At 47.5% G+C, this 18,418-nt stretch overlaps 1 protein-coding gene across 1 annotated transcript in view; it reads right to left on the bottom strand.

The window, feature by feature from the left end:
* Nucleotides 1-18,094, bottom strand: part of ADAP1 (ArfGAP with dual PH domains 1) — a 97,297-nt gene extending 79,203 nt beyond the window's left edge. Inside the window, exons 1-2 of the mRNA XM_077828282.1 lie at nucleotides 17,767-18,094; nucleotides 857-987 (exon numbers count right to left, since the gene is read on the bottom strand). Of these exons, the coding sequence (XP_077684408.1) occupies nucleotides 857-987; nucleotides 17,767-17,851 (216 nt within the window). The 5' untranslated portion in view covers nucleotides 17,852-18,094. The remainder of the gene's footprint in view (nucleotides 1-856; nucleotides 988-17,766) is intronic.
* Nucleotides 18,095-18,418: the final 324 nt, after the last annotated feature.

Below are 18,418 nucleotides of genomic sequence, written 5' to 3'. Positions count from 1 at the left end.
TGTCATGGCCGTATCTGTCCTCATTCCGTTCTGTTCTAGGATAGAAAGTGCTAAGCTGAAAACTCTGCAGTGATAGACACATACCTGCTCACAGAATTCAGTACAAGTTCAATAATAAACAAACACAGAGAAAACCTCTGCACTCTATGAAGCTGTATTTTGTCCCAGAGATTCTTATGCATTCAAAAAACATGAGTAAAGCCCCCAAAATCATGACATTTGCATAAAACCCACAAGTCTCTAAAAATAACGATGTTAGGGTGTTTTATATGGATTGAGGCTTTATGGTTCCTGTATTCTAGCTTTTCTCTATAGCCATGAAGGCTGGAAACAAATTTTTTTAAAATGAAAGCTCATTTTCTCATGTATATCACATGACTCCAGGAGCTGGGGCTTTAAGAAAACACACCAATCATAGGACTCGTGATGAAATTGAGAGTTGGTAGCACGGCTCATGCCTTGGAGTACAATATATGTGAGAGCCTACAGGTTTTCTAGTTAGATTTATTAATTATTAGTATAGCCCCACAGCCAGCTAGCGAGGTGTTTTTCATACAGAGAAGAGTTAAGGTCTCTGTCACAGACAGCACAATGTAAGAGCCCAATTCTGCAAGATGGGATTTGAGGGCTTTCAGGCCCTAAATAGCCAACATACTAGAGGTGATAGAATGCAACTAAAATAACATGAGTCAGCAGCAGGACTGGTTAAAAGTTTTTGAAATTTGCAATTTTCACACACACACACAGAGTCAAAATTTCTATGGGAGAAAACAAAATGTGCCCAATATCGCTGCTTGTCTGAGCTTGTCAAAAATGGGATCACATTTTTTGTGACTTGTTAAAAAATAACGTATACCTCAACTTGAGCATCATCCCACGAATCTAAACGGACTGATTTCACTTTGCTGACTTGCGGGATATTGCGATGGATTCCTGAACAATTTAAACAGATAAACACTCCTAGGGTATGCGATGCCCAGTCTGGATCTGAAAGACAAAAAAAGAAAAAAAGGAAAAGTATTGCTTTGGGACAGCTAATTGGAGTACAGAATTTAGCGAGGGGAAAAGTGGACTAAAAGAGAGTGAAATTTGGAGATCTCCCAGAGCTCAGAAGAGCTTTATGATTTTGAAGGCATTTAATGTGCAAATGTACATGCAAAAGGAAGGCAAGTTTGTGGGTCTAATTTACATTCAAAATTACCATGTGAAGGGCTCGTTTATTCACACAGTTACTGGATCTGCATGCACAGTCATAGTGAACCTAACCACTGTAACGTTCATCTCTCTTCATTGTCAGCATTTGTTCATGAAATGAAGAGGAGAAATTCCAACTTTTGTGATAAAACCTATGTCCCACTGAGGTGCTCAGGCACTGAAGAAAACAATTATAATTATAGTAGACACATCACAATAATAATAATCATAAAAAAAAACCATACTATTGTGCCAAAAAAAAAGCCAGACAAAAGAGACATCATCAAGGGGCTGGATTAAATGACCTCTTGAGGTCTCTTCCAGCCCTATGTTTCTCTGACTAGAATAAAGGAATTCAACACAGGCCCCAAAGTAACCATGGTAAAAAAGTTTCAGAGTAGCAGCCGTGTTCGTCTGTATTCGCAAAAAGAAAAGGAGGACTTGCGGCACCTTAGAGACCAACCAATTTATTTGAGCATAAGCTTTCGTGAGCCTCAGCTCACTTCATCGGATGAATCTGAACCAGAAGGGTTTTCAGGCTTTGCTTGAGCGGAAGATGAATGCTGGAGCTGCAGCTCTGCATTTCTGCTGAGCAAAGCCCCTCTGTTTACAGTGCTGGGCTCTGAGCTGACAAACAGCAAGGGCACTTTACATTTGATTCCACTCTCACTGAATCCCTGGTTTGTTCCTTAGCACCACAAATGAGGGACGTCACATTCTACTGATAAACGCAGGGTTAAAGTAAGTTAAGGTGATTAACAGAGAAAAAGAGCAGGCGTTACAGCAGGACACACACACCAGCATCTCTGGCTAATGCCCATGCAATGATCTCTGTTTGAACGCCCAGTAGTAAATGTCAGCACTTGCTATTCCAACTCAAATGCAAATTGCCTCCTCCGAGCAGCTGAGCTTCCTTCTCAGCCGCCCCCAATCAGCAGGAGCAGTGGGGCACTCTGCACCTCACAGGATCAGGCTGTTAATGAATATGGGGAACGATCATTTTCTTGCAAACTGTCATAACTTGTTTATTCTCTTGCAGTAATTATGCTAAACATTTACTCTATACAGAGCAGCAATTATTTATAAAAGGCAAGAGAATGTGCTTTTTCTCCTTATGCATATTTAATGGCACCCTTGTATTGCAATTTGTGCAACCGAACAACAGGAATTGGGTTAGGAGGGGCTAGTCAAAGAAACTCAGCTCTAGGTAGTCTCTGTGGTTCTCCCATGCTAGCTTGGAGCTGCTCCTTGGGATCCATTGTTAAAGTCTGTCTTAAGGAGAGGACCATGAGCTGCTTCCCCAGGCACACCCCAAAAGAGGAATATGAGTTATCAACATCAACCTGCAGTTTCGTTGTTCTGATTTAAAACCAATTAAGCAAAATGAATTGCCTGGTCAAACTAATTTTATAACCACTATGCCCCATTTTAGTCTACAAGGTTCTGTCACATCTGCACAGGAGGAGAAACCCTTTTCCCAGGAAGGCCCTACACCTGAGAACCAGTGACAATTCTACTGTCCCAGGGTTGGAATCCAGCTTCCAGACCCTATGGGGTCCTTTCATTCTGTGGAGTCTACCATCCTAGGAAGCTCTGGGACACAAGCCGAGGCTCAAGCCTGGGATATATCCATGATCCTGTGAAATGCTGAGCACATCTTGTCTGGTACCAAGCACCCTCCAGCCCTATCAAGAGCCGTGGGAGTTGAGAGTGCTCAGCACTTTGCACCACCAGTCTGGTTCTCCTCCCACTTACATCTGTGTTACTCTATTGAGTTAGGTGGAGTGACTCAGATTGGCACTAACAAAATTCAGAGGAGATGCAGGTCCCATATATTTCCACCACAAAAGTAATGAAGATTGTTGTCAGGGGACAGATCAGTGGTTTTCAGTCTGCGATCAGCTAAATTTCCAAAGGGATCCACACCTCCATTCAAAATTTTATAGGGGTCTACAAATGAAAAAAAGGTTGAAAACCACTGAGCTAGATTATAGGCGTACCCGGAGAGTGATTAAAGTATGTGATATGCGTGTACACAAACACACACTTTAATTTTTTGCACTGCTCTATCCCCTTCCATCAGGTGATCTCAGAACATACCAGTAGAATCAAATCCTGTTCTATGGTACCGCCCAGAATCTCTGTGCTTCAAACAGTAAATGAGTCCAAAGTGCAACAATAGCTCACATACAGCCTTGGCCTTCAGAATCTGCTGAGGAATGCTGGGCAAAGTCGAAGCATCAAGGACTCAAAAAGTAGCAGGTCCTTCACTTCTACCTGCACAGCTTCCAGCCAGGAAGGAAGGACATCAGCTTAATATCACGACTGAAGGGTGGCATCTCTAACCTGTCCCTCTAATACAGCAGCCAGTGTATTAGCCCTAGTCCCAGTGAGATGCTCAGATCCATAACCTTCTAGTGAGTGGTGCTTACTCCTCGCATCTCAAAGAGCAAAGAGAATTTTACTGCCTGCTTCTCTTTAAAATTACCTCCTGTGTTGGTGTGGATATGATCATTATGAAACCTTATTCTCACTCTAGCCCCATGCAGGTAGGGTCTATAATTCTCGTTGACTTTGGTTTGGAGAGGAATTAACAAGTTGTATAGAGACTCTGAGCACTTTTATAACCACGGACAGCCATCACCAATCACACCCGGGAGTCATGGCTCATAAAAGTGACGCGTGACACATCTGTGGGGCATAGCTACAAAGATGAAAGTGGTGCAGTCGCACCAGTGCCCATAATGTTATGGGGGCCCATTAGGTCACTTGACCTTCGGCCCCATTGTAGTAAGGCCACAGTCTACCTATAGGCAGACGAGGCTCCAAGGACACAGCAGGACATGGCCTCCCTGCCAGGGAAGCACTTCCACGCGCACCCCAGCTACTCCCCATCCCCAGCATGAGTAAGGTCACGGCCACAGCTCCTCAGACATTGAGCGACTTGGAGCTGCTCCTGGCAGCACCTCAGGTGCTGCTATCTGGGGCTTCAGCCACGAGAGCAGCAACCTGCCTGACTCCAGGTCAGCACCCTGCCCACCTGCTGGTCCATGTCCGACCCCTACACAGGTCTGCTACCCAGGAAGACCCCAACCCCTGCCCTGGCTGCTGCTGCCTGGATTCACACACTGAGGCAGTGAGGAGCTCATCTGGAAAAGTGTGGAGGGTGGACCGGGCAGTGTGGGAGTTGTTGGGAGCTGACCAGCGGGTGCAGGATGAGTTGGGTTGGGGGGTGCAGGGTAGGGGTATGGAGTGCAGGGGGCCAAAGGGGGATCCCCAGGTCCAGTTGTGGTTGAGCTGAGTGGCTCCAGGGAAAGGGTTGTCAGGAGGTGGGGCCATCTTCCAGGGTAGCCCATGCCTGGGGCAACAATCAATTTCTCTGATATTTCCTATAGGGATGTGCTGTGACATATATCAGTATCTGTGTCTCTTGTTCTGATGACAGCGTGTGTGTTAGAAAAGAGCCTCTGCCCATCCCCCACCATCATCTCTGTCTTGAGGTGGCAAACCTCTAGCCCCCAAACCACTGCCCCATAGCTGCTGCCTTGCTGCAGCCCAGGTGCTCGGGGGGGAACTAGCCTTACCCAGGCTGTGCAAGGCACTTACACCCTGCATGCGAGCAGTCTGCAGAACAAACTGCCACAGGACATTGCCTGGAGTCTGGGCAGGCTGGATAACGAGGACACCAGCTTGTGACACAAGAACTGCCCTGCCCAGCAGCCAGGCCAATATCCTGCCTCCAGCCGGGGTTGATGCTTCAGAACTAGATCAAGAAACCCAAGCAAATGGGAACCCATCCATTGGGGAAGGTGCTTCCACCCCCTGCCCCACTTATTGCTTTGTTTGTGTCCAGAAGCATGAGGGTTGATAGACAAACTCTTGGAAGACTACAAGGGGAAATTGACCGGGTTGGCTCTTCCAGCTATTTTGAAATAAAAATCACTTTATTCCAGAACAGGTATTCCAGCCAATTTCCTCAGGTAGACAAGTTCTTCCTTTTTGAAAGCTACTGACAATAGCTGTGAATCTTCTAGTTATCCATATAAATGGATAATTCTTGTTTGTCTCCTACCAAACTGTGAAACTTTAACAATATGCTGTGTAATGCAAAATATCTTTAGCCTTTTTAAACTTGCTGCCTCTCCACTGCCATGAGTGTCCCACTTGCACGGGTGGGTGCCCACCGCAAAAAAGGGTTACCCCCAATTTACCATGTCTATAACATTAATTATTGTGTGCGCCTTTCTTAAGTCCCCTCTGATTCATTTCCTCTGTCAACTACAGTTTAATTCTCTCTCCATTCAACAGTCTCTCCCTGCCTCAATCATTTTCATTATCACTCAGAACCCCTCCTGGTTTTGCTATTTCTATTCCCAATGGGGGGAGGGGTTGGGGAGGGAGGATTACCTGAGCTGCACACGCAATTTGAGTTGAAGACACAGTATATACATCTATGGTGTTATGCTAACATTAGTATTTTGTGGGATGTCCCTATATATCCTACCTCTTTATTCTGTTGATTCCCCACATACTGAGCAAAGGTTTCCAATTTCCATTGTACTTGTCCGAGGGATGCCTAGGGTTCTGTCCTGTTAATTTAGTAGTCAGCAATGTAGAACTCAGCAATGTGTATGAGCAGTTCAGATTATTCCTTCCAACGTGCCTTAACTTGCATTTGTCAGCACTGAACTTCATCTGTCTGTTAACATGTTGCCCAGTCACCAAGCTTTGTTAGAGCGCCCTGAAATTTCTCACGTAAGTTTTTTTAAAAATGAATATTTATATCCCTTATGCTTCAGCATTTAAACCAACCACAAACTGCTGGGATTTGGAACACACTTCCCTATGGAGAGGTTTTTCTGTGGTTGTCCGCTGTGGTATTGCACCTTCCGGTGAAGCATCTCGTACTTGCAGTCCAGTATCCTGTCTCAGACAGTGGCATGAATCATTGATTTAATCTGGTGTAAACAAACCTTAATTAGTGCTAAATTAATTCATGAGTTTTCAAAACAAAATAAAGTATATGTAGCAAAGTATGTTGCAAGTCTACTGATAAACTTACGATACCGCTCTGTCAGCACACCACTCAGCATACGTGCATCGAAACAAGAAGTGAAACTACAGGAAAGTCATTTTTACAAACTCTTCTAAACCCTTTTCTGGCCTCTTGGGGTTTTTTGTGTGTAGTTATTATAAAGAACTATATCAATTTGTTAATAATACTCGCTCTTGGTAGAGAGGCTCTTAAAAAATCTGGAGTGCACTTAAGAGTTTCTCATATGAGCTTTTAAGCAATTTTACATGGTTTACACAGTTTTATCATCAAGCTAACCAGTGACCCCCGGAGAACAAAAACCTTACATAACACTGTTTAAATACCCCTCTAGCAATTTTTAACCCAAACTAGTATCCGGGGGAGGGAGTAGCACATGTAAACACTACATTTCAAATATTCCAATAAATATAGACATTATTCCTCCGGTTTTGCCTTTGTCTACCTGGCAACCGCATCAATCTGTGGTGATGGGCTCCCCAATTCTCCCATGCATTCCCCCTGCTTGTTCCACATGGGGGATATTCACCTGGAAATTCATGGAGTCTCCAGTATCCTTTACTTTTGCTTTGTTGAATGTATGATTTTGCTTTTTTTTTTTTTTTTTTTTTTTTTAATTCTTTGCATTTCACTAAGCTTTAGTGTGGAGAAATAAAGTAGACTTTTAAAATTCTTTCAGTCTTACTCTAAAATGGTGTTCGAAGCAAAGGTAAGGAAACAATGAAAAAAGATTAACCTGCATCTTTATAAGCTTTAAAACAATGTTACCTGTGACTGTATAGTTTTGACAAAAACGTGTTATAAAATATATACTGAAGAGTGAGAAAGGAACATCAATTGCTATGAATGTGCCATATGGCTGAGTTAATGTTGCTGTGGAAGCCTTATTCTTTGAATTTCCTGACACTCTAATGGTTACTTTGGAAGTTACTCTTTAAGATAGAGAAGTTTGATATATTTGTCAACCCAAAAGCTAGAAAACAACAATTTTACTTAATTGTTGTATAAGTGTGTAAATAGAATGTTTCTGTGTGTAGACAGCCTGCAAAAATGTACAGAGACAGCCTGTATATTGTGTTCATGGATTTGTGGAAAAGAGGGATATGTTCTGATTTTCCAAGTTGGTAAATGTAAGCAAAATTTTAGATTTTGGAATTGGGAAAGAGGGCCCCTAACCTATTCTTGAACCAAGGCCCTCTGAGATCTGGCTAGGCCATGGCACATCCAAGATGTGCAGAAAGTGCTGTTAACTGCTTTTCTTTCACAAATTCATGAACAAGGCTCAAATATAAACATCAAGGGCTGCAAAGCATGTGTTTAACCACAGGAATAAACCTGTCAGAGGCTGACTCAAGTGATGGTTGGTACCACAGTCCCAGTAAAGCAATTCTGCAATGACGTTATCATGCTTTAAGATTTCTCAGCGTAATGAGATCAGATCAAAGCAGTGCCTCTTCCAGCACAATTTCTACCAAAGCGCACATCAGCCTGTGTGAATTTTGTCAGAAGAGATTAAAAAAAAATACCAAGTTTGTCTCTTTACTAAACAAATGTTATCTTAAACGGGCAGGAGTATTTAGGGGGATTTTTTTTTTTTTATTTTTACACTGTCTGAACTGTCTAGGTGCAAGCTTCCAAAAACCTTCCTGGAAAAGCTCTGTTAAAATGTGTTCTAGCGATGGGAGAGGTCACATTTTACTCCACCCACTAGATCAGGCTCCAAGCTTGCAACTTGCCATTGATGAAATGTGGGACACAAGAGGAAGGACAGAGTATCGCAGATCAAGGGAAGAAAATCCATATTCGAGATGGGATCATTTCATAGGTTAACACAGTGGTTCTCAAACTTTTGTATCTGTGACCCCTTTCACACAGCAAGCCTCTGAGTGCGACCACCCTTATATATATAAGAAAAAGTTTGAATTTGTAACACTATTCTAAATGCTGGAGGTGAAACAGGGTTTGGGGTGGAGGCTGACAACTCACGATCCCGCACATAATCTCACGACTGCCAGTTTCAGAACTGTTGGACAATCTGGACACAGGAGATCAGGTTTCACGAACCAGCTCTGCCTCCTTGCGTGACTCTTGGTCAAGTCCCTGGATGGCTTGATGCTCAATTAGCATAAATCAGCCACAATGATTTACACCAGCTCAGAATCTGGCCCTTCATAACTCTGTGCCTCAGCTCCCCACCTGTAAAATGGGGAGTTACACTACCTCTCTCTCACCCTTTGTCTGGTCTATTCGGAGCGTGCGTTCTTGTGGGCAGGGACTGTCTTTTACTATCTATCAAGCACAAAGGGGTTCCAGGCCCAGGTGGGGCCTCTAGGCACAACCCTAGTGCAACTAATCCGTTCTTTGAAACAAATTCTGCAGTCCTTAAACAAACAAAACCCCTACTGAATTCAGTGGCAGCTTTTCTTGATTAAGGATGCAGAATTTGGGCCATTAGCAGGAACCACGTTTTCCTGAACCTTACAGTCCGTTTATATTTCCAAAGAACAGAGCGCGGCAAAAGCGCGAAGGGAGGGAAGACCCAATCTTTTGGAGCGACTGTACCAGTTTACCCGATAAAGCCTTTGGCTGTTCTAGCCATCTCTCTCTCTGCCACCTTCCTTTCAACCTTACCTGCTCAGCTCTAGCCTACAACAGAGGCAGTGTTGCTCCAAACTCAAGTCCCACCAAACTGCAACAGAGCAAGTTAACCTTTTCTACAGCATAATGAAAGAGCTGCATAAGCAACAAGGTAGAGGGACCCATTTTTCAAGCTGGGCAGCTCTCACTAACGGTCCTGTGTGTTAGCAGTGACTTTCTGATTATTGCTCTTCTGGTTTTCAAATTATTTTAGCTGCTCCTAAACGCAAAATGGCAATGGGGAGGAGGTGGTGGGGAGCGGGGAGATGTGCGTTGATGTCTGTGTTTTGCTGAGCACCGACAGCTGCGGTCCTCTCACAGCATAACTTGGTGATTGTTTTTGGTGCCGGCAGGATGAGTGGAAAGGAGCATAGCTCAGAAGTGTCAAGAGTGAAATTAATCCCCTCCAACCTAAGCTGGGGGAGAAAAGAACTGTGGAGAATTAAAATTTGCCAGGACTGTCTGCTCCGCAAGAGGAACTGGCCCTCGAAACTCTATTGTTAAATAATCTGCTACTGATTTCTCCACTCCCCTTCATTCTCCTATTACTCACGGTCACCCCCTCCCCAGCTTCTCCCTTTTTTCCCTCTTTCCTCTGCTACTGTGAAGTCCTCTTATGTACATTTATAACATTATTATTAGAGCACCCCATTCTGCAAACCCTGCACACAGGGAACTCCCACTGGAGTCAGAGAGTTCCCTGCACAGTTTATAGGTTTGGTCTCCAGCTCTGCATGTATTATTCTGTAATGTGCTTTGCTCTACTTTTGGATGAAGGAAGCTATAACAACAACCACCAGTCATAGCCTCACTGTCCTCATTACTGCTCCCCAGGGTAACATGTTGAAAAATTCTCAGCTCAGACACAGAGCAGCCTAAAACATGCCCAGACCTCGAGGTAGTCACAGGTTTCATCCCAGCAGTTGGTTGTCTTGATGGACCATGATCAGATTTCAGAGACAGGATTTGATGTGACCAAGCAAATGACTACACTCGTGAAGCTGTTTTAAAGAAGAGCCACCTACGAAGTTTTGCAGCAAGTTGTAGTTAACCACATTGATTAAATCCAGGCTTTGAAAGAGAAGGTTCTTGTTAAGTGCTCCATAGTGAAACCGCAGTTACACAGGCTGTCTAATGTAAATCTAGGTATTTCAAAAATAATTATGTTTCAGACAACTTATGTGCCGTGCCCATTTTGAGCCAGTAACAAATACTGTCACTCACATGCACTTTTTTCTCCATTGGTTTCAATTTATTGCAGGTTTATGTCTGCCCAAGATAAAGTTTGACGGAATCAGTTCTTGCTGTTAGTTTTCCCATCACCATGACCACTACTGAAAAAACAATTATGATCAAGCTTCTACCTTTAGTAAATAGCAGTACAACCTGACAAAAGAAAACCTCCAGGCATTCCTAAGTGCCAACCAAATGGCTTTGTTCCCTTAAGCCAAGCCAATATAAGGAAAATAACATGGATCTAGGAGAATATTAAATAGAACACACCACCATAAACGCAATAAGCCACTGATCTTTAAGTATCATTGCTACAGTACAACAGATGCCAGTTTCAGACTACTTCCACTGCAAAACACTACAGATAATTATGGTGTTTACTGATGGACTATACTGGTTTTAAAGTTACAAATCTGCTGTTATCATGCCTATCTTTACAAACTAAGCCCAGGAGCGAGATATTCAGATGGCCTTTTTATGCTTCATTCATCTTGAAAGTACAGAAAACGAAGACACTGCTAGACAAGAGCGAGAGAAGGACCCAGGACATATGGGAAATTCAGAGCGGATTCAGAAATTAACTTCCCCAACCAGCCCCTACCTCTGTCACTCTCCCCCACCCTCACTCACTTTCACTGGGCTGGGGCAGGGATGTAGGAGGGGGGTGCGGGCTTCAGCTGGGGGTGTGAGCTCTGGGGTGAGGCCAGGGATGAGGAGTTTGAGGTGCAGGAGGTTCGGGTGGGGTATGGGCTCTGAGCTGGGGGTGCAGGCTCCAGATGAGGCCAGAAATGTGGGGTTCAGGGTGTGCAAGAGGGCTCCAGGCTAGGGTTGTGGACTCTGGGATGGGGCCAGGAATGAGCAGTTTGGGGTGCAGGAGGGGGCTCCAGGCTGGGACTGGAATGTGGGTGGGGGGGATGAAGGCTCTGGCTGGGGTTGTGGGCTCTGGGGTGGAGCTGGGGATGAGGGGATTGGGGTGCAGGAGGGGGCTGGGGCAGGGTGTTGTGGGGGTGCAGGCTCCAGGAGGGAGTTTGGGTGCAGGAGGGGACTCCGAGCTGGGGAAGGGGGTTGGGGTGCAGGAGAGGGTTTAGGGTGCAGGGTCCCGGCAGCGCTTACTGCGGCTCCCGGGAAGCAGCAACCAGGTCCCTGCAGCCCCTAGACACATGGGCGGCCAGGGAGGCCCCGCACGCTGTCCTCGCACCCACAGGTGCCACCCCCGCAGCTCCCATTGGTCACTGCTCCTGGCCAATGGGAACTGCAGAGCCGATCCTTGGGGCCACGGCAAGGCGCAGAGCCACCCTGGCCGCCCATGCATCTAGGGCGGTGGTCTCCAACCTTTTTATGCAACCCAGGATCTAGCCCACCCCTTCCCCGAGGCCTGCCCCACTCACTCCATTCCCCCATCCTCACTCACTTTCACCGGGCTGGGGTGGGGGGTTGGGGCTTGGGAGGGGGTGCGGGCTCTGGGCAGGGGCCGAGGGGTTCACAATGTGGGAGGGGACTCTGGGCTGAGCATGGGGAAGGGGGTTGGGTGCAAGAGGGGGTGCAGGCTCTGGGAGGGAGTTTGGGTGCAACTCTCTGGTCCCGGCTAATGGGAGCTGTGGGGGCAGTGCTTGCAGGCAGGAGCAGCATGCAGATGGAGACCCGGGCCCCCGGGGCTGCACTGGCCGCTTCTGAGAACGGCGTGGGGCCGGGGCAGGCAGCGAGCAAGCCTTAGTGGCAACCTGGCTGCACCGTTGGAGATCGCAATTGGCTGGGAGATCCTCTAGGATTGACCAGTAGCTCGCAATCGACTGTTTGGTGACCACTGGTCTAGGGGCTGCAGGGACCTGGCGGCCACTTCTGGGAGCCATGCAGAGTAGGGCAGGCAGGGAGCCCTCCTTCGCCCCGGGCCCCTGCTGTGCTGCCAACCGGACTTTTAATGGCCTGGTCAATGGTGCTGACCAGAGCCACCAGGGTCCCTTTTTGACTGGGAGTTCCACTTGAAAACTGGATGCCTGGCAACCCTGCTCGGGGACCTTGTTCAATGGCCAGTAATGCTACAACATGTTAATGCATCCTCCAGTGGACACCACTGGCTCAGACATGTCGTGCTGAATAAAGGGCCTGACCGATAATTTCAGTATGTTTGCATCCAAGATAAACCATTTGTGGTTGGCACTGATGTCCTATTAAGAAGGCAGCAACAGTGGTTCAGTAGGAGGTTTATAGTTTCTGATGGTAAGAAGAAAACCTTGGGGGAAGTTTGACAGGTAGGCAAAACATTTCTTCCCATGTAATAGGAATGTTAACTAACCACATGGTGCAACCATGGCAATTTTAATACAATTAAACATTAGAAACGTCAGCCACTGATTCAATTTCTTGAGTTTGGCCCAGTCTAGAGCAAATATCTCTTCAGTAGCTAGCTAGCTGAAAGGCTTGATTTAATGCTGGAATCAGAAGACATTTGTGTGCAGAGTCAGGATTTTGTTGCTTCTCGAAGCTACTGTACTTTAGGAGAAAATGCTGGGGTTTTAGAAAGGGGCTTTGCTCTTTACATGTGAGGATGCATACTGCAGACAACCACTCCCTGTAAGCGGAGCTTTTACCCAGACATTTTTACAAATATGCCAAGCCCTTTGCATCCAGCGCTCGGGGCCTGAGCACCCCCCTCTGCTTGTTATCTGCAGATCACAGCAGTGCTGCAAGCTTAGCGAGTTATGAAATTGGGGTGGACAGTCACAGCCCTGCAACATGAAGCGTTCTGGTGGTTCAAAAAGCCCTTCTCCCTGCAGAGATGGTCTAAAGCAAAACACAAACACAATGGGAACTCTTTCCTCTCCGCCTCTGCCTGCTAGCTCCTTACCCATCCTTTTGATTGATCTTAACCCCCGCAGCCCACCTCTTTCAACGCCCTTCTTCTCCCAAAACAAGGCAAGGGGTTTCTTGCACTTCTTTACATTTTCCTGCAGTCACCGACCTTATGTCATGTATTTATTCCATTAAATGGCTCTGCCTAACTAGAGCAACAATTTAAGCACAGAAAGATGTCCCAGTTCCTGGGTATGTGGGAGCTACGGTTGTAATGGCCCCTGCTGTAAGCTCTCTCCTTACCCCGCAGGCTGTTCTGAGTGGCCTAGTACAGCAAGGTACTACATACCCTGAACTCCAGGGGGAATGGAGTGCTCAGCACCTTACAGGATCAAGCCCTATAATAACATGGTCCCGCCCTACTATCATTCCTGGCCTTCCCACTATCACCCATCCTGTTAGAATTAGATGAAATTCATCTAATTCTAAGTGGAAGTTACACTTTTTCCCATTTATTTCAATCATTCCAGTGTGTGGCTGTGTACAGACAACCCCAGTCAAATGGGAAAGCACATGACAGAAAATTAACAATGAATGGGTTGGAGCCCATAAAAATGCACTTGATGAGCTCTAAGCCGTAGCACCACTCCCGTGGCATTTGCACTTTTGCCTGTGGGTCCATGTTTCTTCCTCCCTGAATCAATGTAAAAAGATTCTGAACCAGTGGAAATGCAACCCTAAACCGGATAAGAATGGAAATATGAAGAGAAACATGCAAAGCCTTGCTATGCCCCCAGACAACTATCCATCTCAAAATGTGCAGAAAGCTACTGCCTGAAACAAAGAATAGTTTAAAACCAATTGCATTGCCATATTAGTCTTAAAGAAAAAAAACATTCCAACATATTAGGAGACATTGCACGCCAGCCGTCAGGAGAGATTATTCGCTGTGTCGTCAGACCTGCGCACCATCCTCTGCCTTCCCCGATGACCCACACCTTGGTCCAATGAAACAGACTTGTTGTAACCTGGCTTCCACCAGGTGAGACACACAATCCAACAAAGAGTCCTGCAGTGTGTGTGATCCAGGGCCGTGTGTTCCGAGTAACCGTTTTATTATAATGGTTTATGCATTTGTAATTCAGTATCGAAGACTCAGACAACATGCTCTCTCATTGTTCTCTACAGCAGGTTGGAATTCTTGGACAGAAAGCACTTATCGTCAAAAATAACCTTTTTCTGCAAAAATGAACTTTTGCACACCCACAACACTCCCCCGCTCCCACAATTAGGTTTCTGCTTTTTTAAAAAAAATGCTCAATAAAAACTGCAAATGAAAAAATAAGCCTGTTAGTTTGCTTTCCAATCTTTGGGTTTTGGTCTTCCCTTTGGTTTTGGTTTCCGTAAGGCTTGGGAGGAGCAGTTAACCTAAGTAGTCAGGGGAGGGCAGGGGGAGTATGTGGACCAGGAGGCCTATACAACCTGGAGGGATAGGTGCTTATTTCAGGTTACCTTTGTGTGCTCATTTACCATTCTGGGGGCTGGGTTTTTTTTGCTGTGCTGTTAGGTTGCACAGCTTAGTCACTAGGAGAGGTTAGATTGCAAGCTCTTTGGGGCAGGAGCCATTTCTTTGTTCAGAGTTTGTACAGCGCCTAGGACCATGGGGTCCTGGTCGGTGACTGGGGCTCTGGGGCACTACGGCAACACAAATAATCAATGATAAGGGAGAGTTTTTCCAAAACTGACAAAAACGTAACTTTAAAAAAATCACCAGTTTCTAAAAAAATATTTGATTCTGCAGAAAATTTCAAAAAGCGAGAAGTGAGCTGCTTTCTACACAAATGGAATGAAAATCATTTGAAAACAGTAGCTATTTTGTTTTGTTTTTCCGAACAGCTCTATTATTTACCCTATTGTTAGAATCCCTTCACTAAATAGCTGCATCTTGGAGCCAATCATCACTGGCTCATGAATTATCCCTTGTATTTTAGTTAGAGAGAGACACACACTCCATATGAGAGAATATCAGCCTTTAGTTTCACCATATCCCTGATTGCACTGGACTGGCAGCTGGATGCCTATTCTCTCTGTCCCCTTACACCATCTGCCAATTGGCACCAGCCTTCCTGTCTTCTGTTTGCTTTCTCTCCTCTCTTCTCCCATTCTCATCTTGTTTTCTTTAATTTTTTCCTTCCCTATTTCTATTTTGTTGTGTGCGTTCTCCCCCTTCCCCCCCCCGCCCCAATTCTCTCACTAAAAGGAAGGTTATTCTCCATTGAGGACTCCATGGGTTTTCAACTACTGGTTTTCAACCTTTTTCCATTTGCAGAACCCTAACAAAAATTCAAATTGAGATGCAGACCCCTTTGGAAATCTTAGACATAGTCTGTGACCCCAGGGGTCTGTGGTTGAAAACCACTGCTGTAGACTACAGCTGGCCTCATCCCTGAGCTAAGTGAGACACAGGATGAGAAGGGTTTCAGAGTGGTAGCCGTGTTAGTCTGTATCACCAAAAACAACAAAGAGTCCTTGTGGCACCTTAGAGACTAACATTTTTTTAGGATGAGAAGGGAAATTTGTGCTAATATGCCTGCCCCTGCAGCCCTGTAAACAGGAGAAACTCCCATGACTGGCTGTATTGGGAGCCACTGCAGGATCAGGGAAATACACCACCTGCTATTTAACCTGCACATGCCAGGATGTAGTATAGGGCAACGCAAGTCAAGAGTCATGTAACTGTTCCCACCTCACTGCTCCTTGCCTTGCCTTGCCTAGCCTAGGCTGGAAAACACTACACCAAATCCTACTCTCCTTTACCCCAATGCGAATAACCAGATTTGATCCACTGATTTTATATGTCATACACATGCACACTGTGTGTGTGTGTCTCATCTTTAATTGTCCTAAATAACCCATAACATGCACAGGCAGCCCCATGTCAGTTAACAGTTACTGAACCCCAGTCAGAGGCATAAACCAACAGCAGACCGTGGCTTCATAGCCTTAAAACCCGCCTTTGGAGTCCCTAACAGCCTATCCACAACACAAACTATTTTATTGAACCATAGTTTCATCTTAATCACAATGATACCAGGTAACTGCTCCCTGTTTTGTTGGGTGGGTTTTTATTCTATCCATCTGAACAGCGCTGGCCTGTATATTCTTCTTCAGGAAGGTTTTTAGGGAGATTCCTACTGCAATCAGACCCCAGCTGTGTACAGCAAGATGCCTAAAAGATGGATTAATAAGCTTATACGGCAAGTGGTAGGAGTGACTAGGAGGAGTTCTACCAGCCAGCAAAGCCACACACACTGTGTAGTAGCAAGTTCTTAAGCATCACTAGCCAGGTACAATGTGACTGAAAGTATCTTTCGGGGATCCCAGTTTAGCTCCAATGCAGATTAGGGACACAAACCCACAGTTAATGATCCATCCCAGACAGTAGAGTCCTATTGATATTTAACAAGGTGGAACTCAATAAGGTGCTACAGAAAGGTAATAACATTCTGTAGAACGTCGTAAAACCTATCGAGTGTAATAGCTTAAGATAGCCCTTCTGCAGGTTTGATATTTTAAACTCAGCCTACCAATTTCTGCAAGAGGGGTATCATTCTCAGTCACTCTCCCCCAGAAGGTTATTTTTTACTAAACTCTACAGGACTTTTCCCCAGGGGATCTGTACAGACACCTGCAAACACAGACCTGAGCATCACTGGGCTCAGTAAGGCATTCAAACCACCGGGCTCAGCCCCCAGTGACTTCTCTGTTCAAAGGACAAGGAAGGGTGTGTATCTGGCTCAGAATCAACCCGGCCATCCCCTCCCTCCCAGCAACCAGCACAACTGGTATTTTATCATCTATAGTTATGAATCATGAAGAAAGAGGCAAAGTCTTCAGCAAACACCTGTGTGGTGGTCAAAGGCTGGCTGGCAGAAAGCGGCACAGAGCCAGGCATTGGGTACACCAGGTCTGTTGATTCACTGAGAAAGGGAACCCTGGCTACTTGGCAACAAAAGCCCCACACAGTTTGCAGGGAGGAAATAAGGACAGGAGCAAGGAGGCAGAGCACCCAGCCTGACATGGATGGCCCAGCCCAACACCTGCATACCCCAGCGCTGCCTGCTCGCCCACCCTGGCAAAGTAATGAAGTGGCATTCTCTCTGAGCGTAGGGCTTGATCTGCACTGCAGCTCACACACACAAACCGGCTGAAGTAGCCGGGGATGACATCAGCATTCATAAGTCAGCCCCAGAGAGCGGGGGGGAGGGGAAGCGAGGTACCCAGGCCCTCCCTGCTGGGACTCCAGGGCACCCTGTCTTTCCTGGCACCCCATCAGGGTCTAGAGCACGGCTTGGCCCGGCCAGCTGCCGGATCGGGGCCTCACCCCTCTCCTAGGTCGCCCCCTCCCTCAAACCGTCTCCTGGGGCATCTCCTTCCCCGGCTGAGAGACCTTCCTCCTGCCCTGCGTCGCCCAGGGGAGCGGCCTGGGAACCCCCGGCCGAGGGTGGGGTCGGACCCTGCTCTCGCGGCCCCCTTCCAGAGAGCCCAGCGGCCGGTTTCCTCTTTCTCCAGAGCCCGCAGTTTTGCAATGGCCCGGCCAGGGGCCAGCACCCGCTGCAGGCTGGCCGCTGAGCTCGCCGCAGCAGGGCTCTCCCCGAGCGGGCGGCCACCTGGCCCAGGCAAACTTGGACGGGACCCCACCCTGCCCGGGCGGCTGGCGGAAGGGGAGCAGGTGCAGCCCTGACCCCACAAGGCGGCGGCCGCCCAGGGACCCCAACTCCCCCGCATGCTCCGGCCACGCCGCTCCCCCGCCCCGGGCGGCAGCTGGGGGGGGGCTCGCTCCAGCCCCACGCCCTTACCAGGTGCCGAGCAGTCCGCGCACAGCTGGTTGCCCGGTCTCTGGAGCAGCTCCTGCAAAGCCTTCCTGGGCTTCTCCTTCGCCATGGGGACGGCGCGAGTGAGAAGGGCTCGGCTCTGGCTTCTCTCCTCCTCCGCTAGATGAGCTTCATGGGGCTGGGCTGGGGGGCGCTGGAGAGGCTACCTCGCCGCCGGGGGCTGCTTCATTTGGCCCCGGCTCCGACGGGCAAGGCGGACCCCCCTGGGCAGCAGGGCGCTTAGGGCTCCCGCTTCCCCATCCTCCTCACTGGGCGCTGAGCAGCCTCCAGCCCGGCTCTTTGCACGGGGCTGGTTCCGCGTTCCTCCCGCGGCGGCGGGGAACGGTCCGCCTTTCACAGGAGACCCGAGCCGGGCCCTCGCCTGGCCAGCCTTGTTCGCCCGCGACCTCCAGTGGCGAACCCTCCCTCCTGCAGGCGGGCACCACGGAGCCCCCTGGGTGCGAGAGCGGCGCGCGGCGTGGGCGGGGGGGACAGGGCCAAACCTTCTTCCCAATCCCACCTTTTGCCCCCGAGTCTGCAAAGGCGAGTAGCCCCACCGGCTTCACGGACACCACAGCCGAGAGGTTTCAGCGTGAGCCCCTGCCTGTGCGTTGGCAGGCTGGGGCCCTCGGCGCCA

This window comes from Eretmochelys imbricata, chromosome 10, assembly GCF_965152235.1.
Source record: "Eretmochelys imbricata isolate rEreImb1 chromosome 10, rEreImb1.hap1, whole genome shotgun sequence".
In the NCBI taxonomy this organism is placed as follows: Eukaryota; Metazoa; Chordata; order Testudines; family Cheloniidae; genus Eretmochelys; species Eretmochelys imbricata.
Note: the sequence above shows the minus strand (reverse complement) of the source record. Positions and strands in the feature narration are given on the sequence as shown.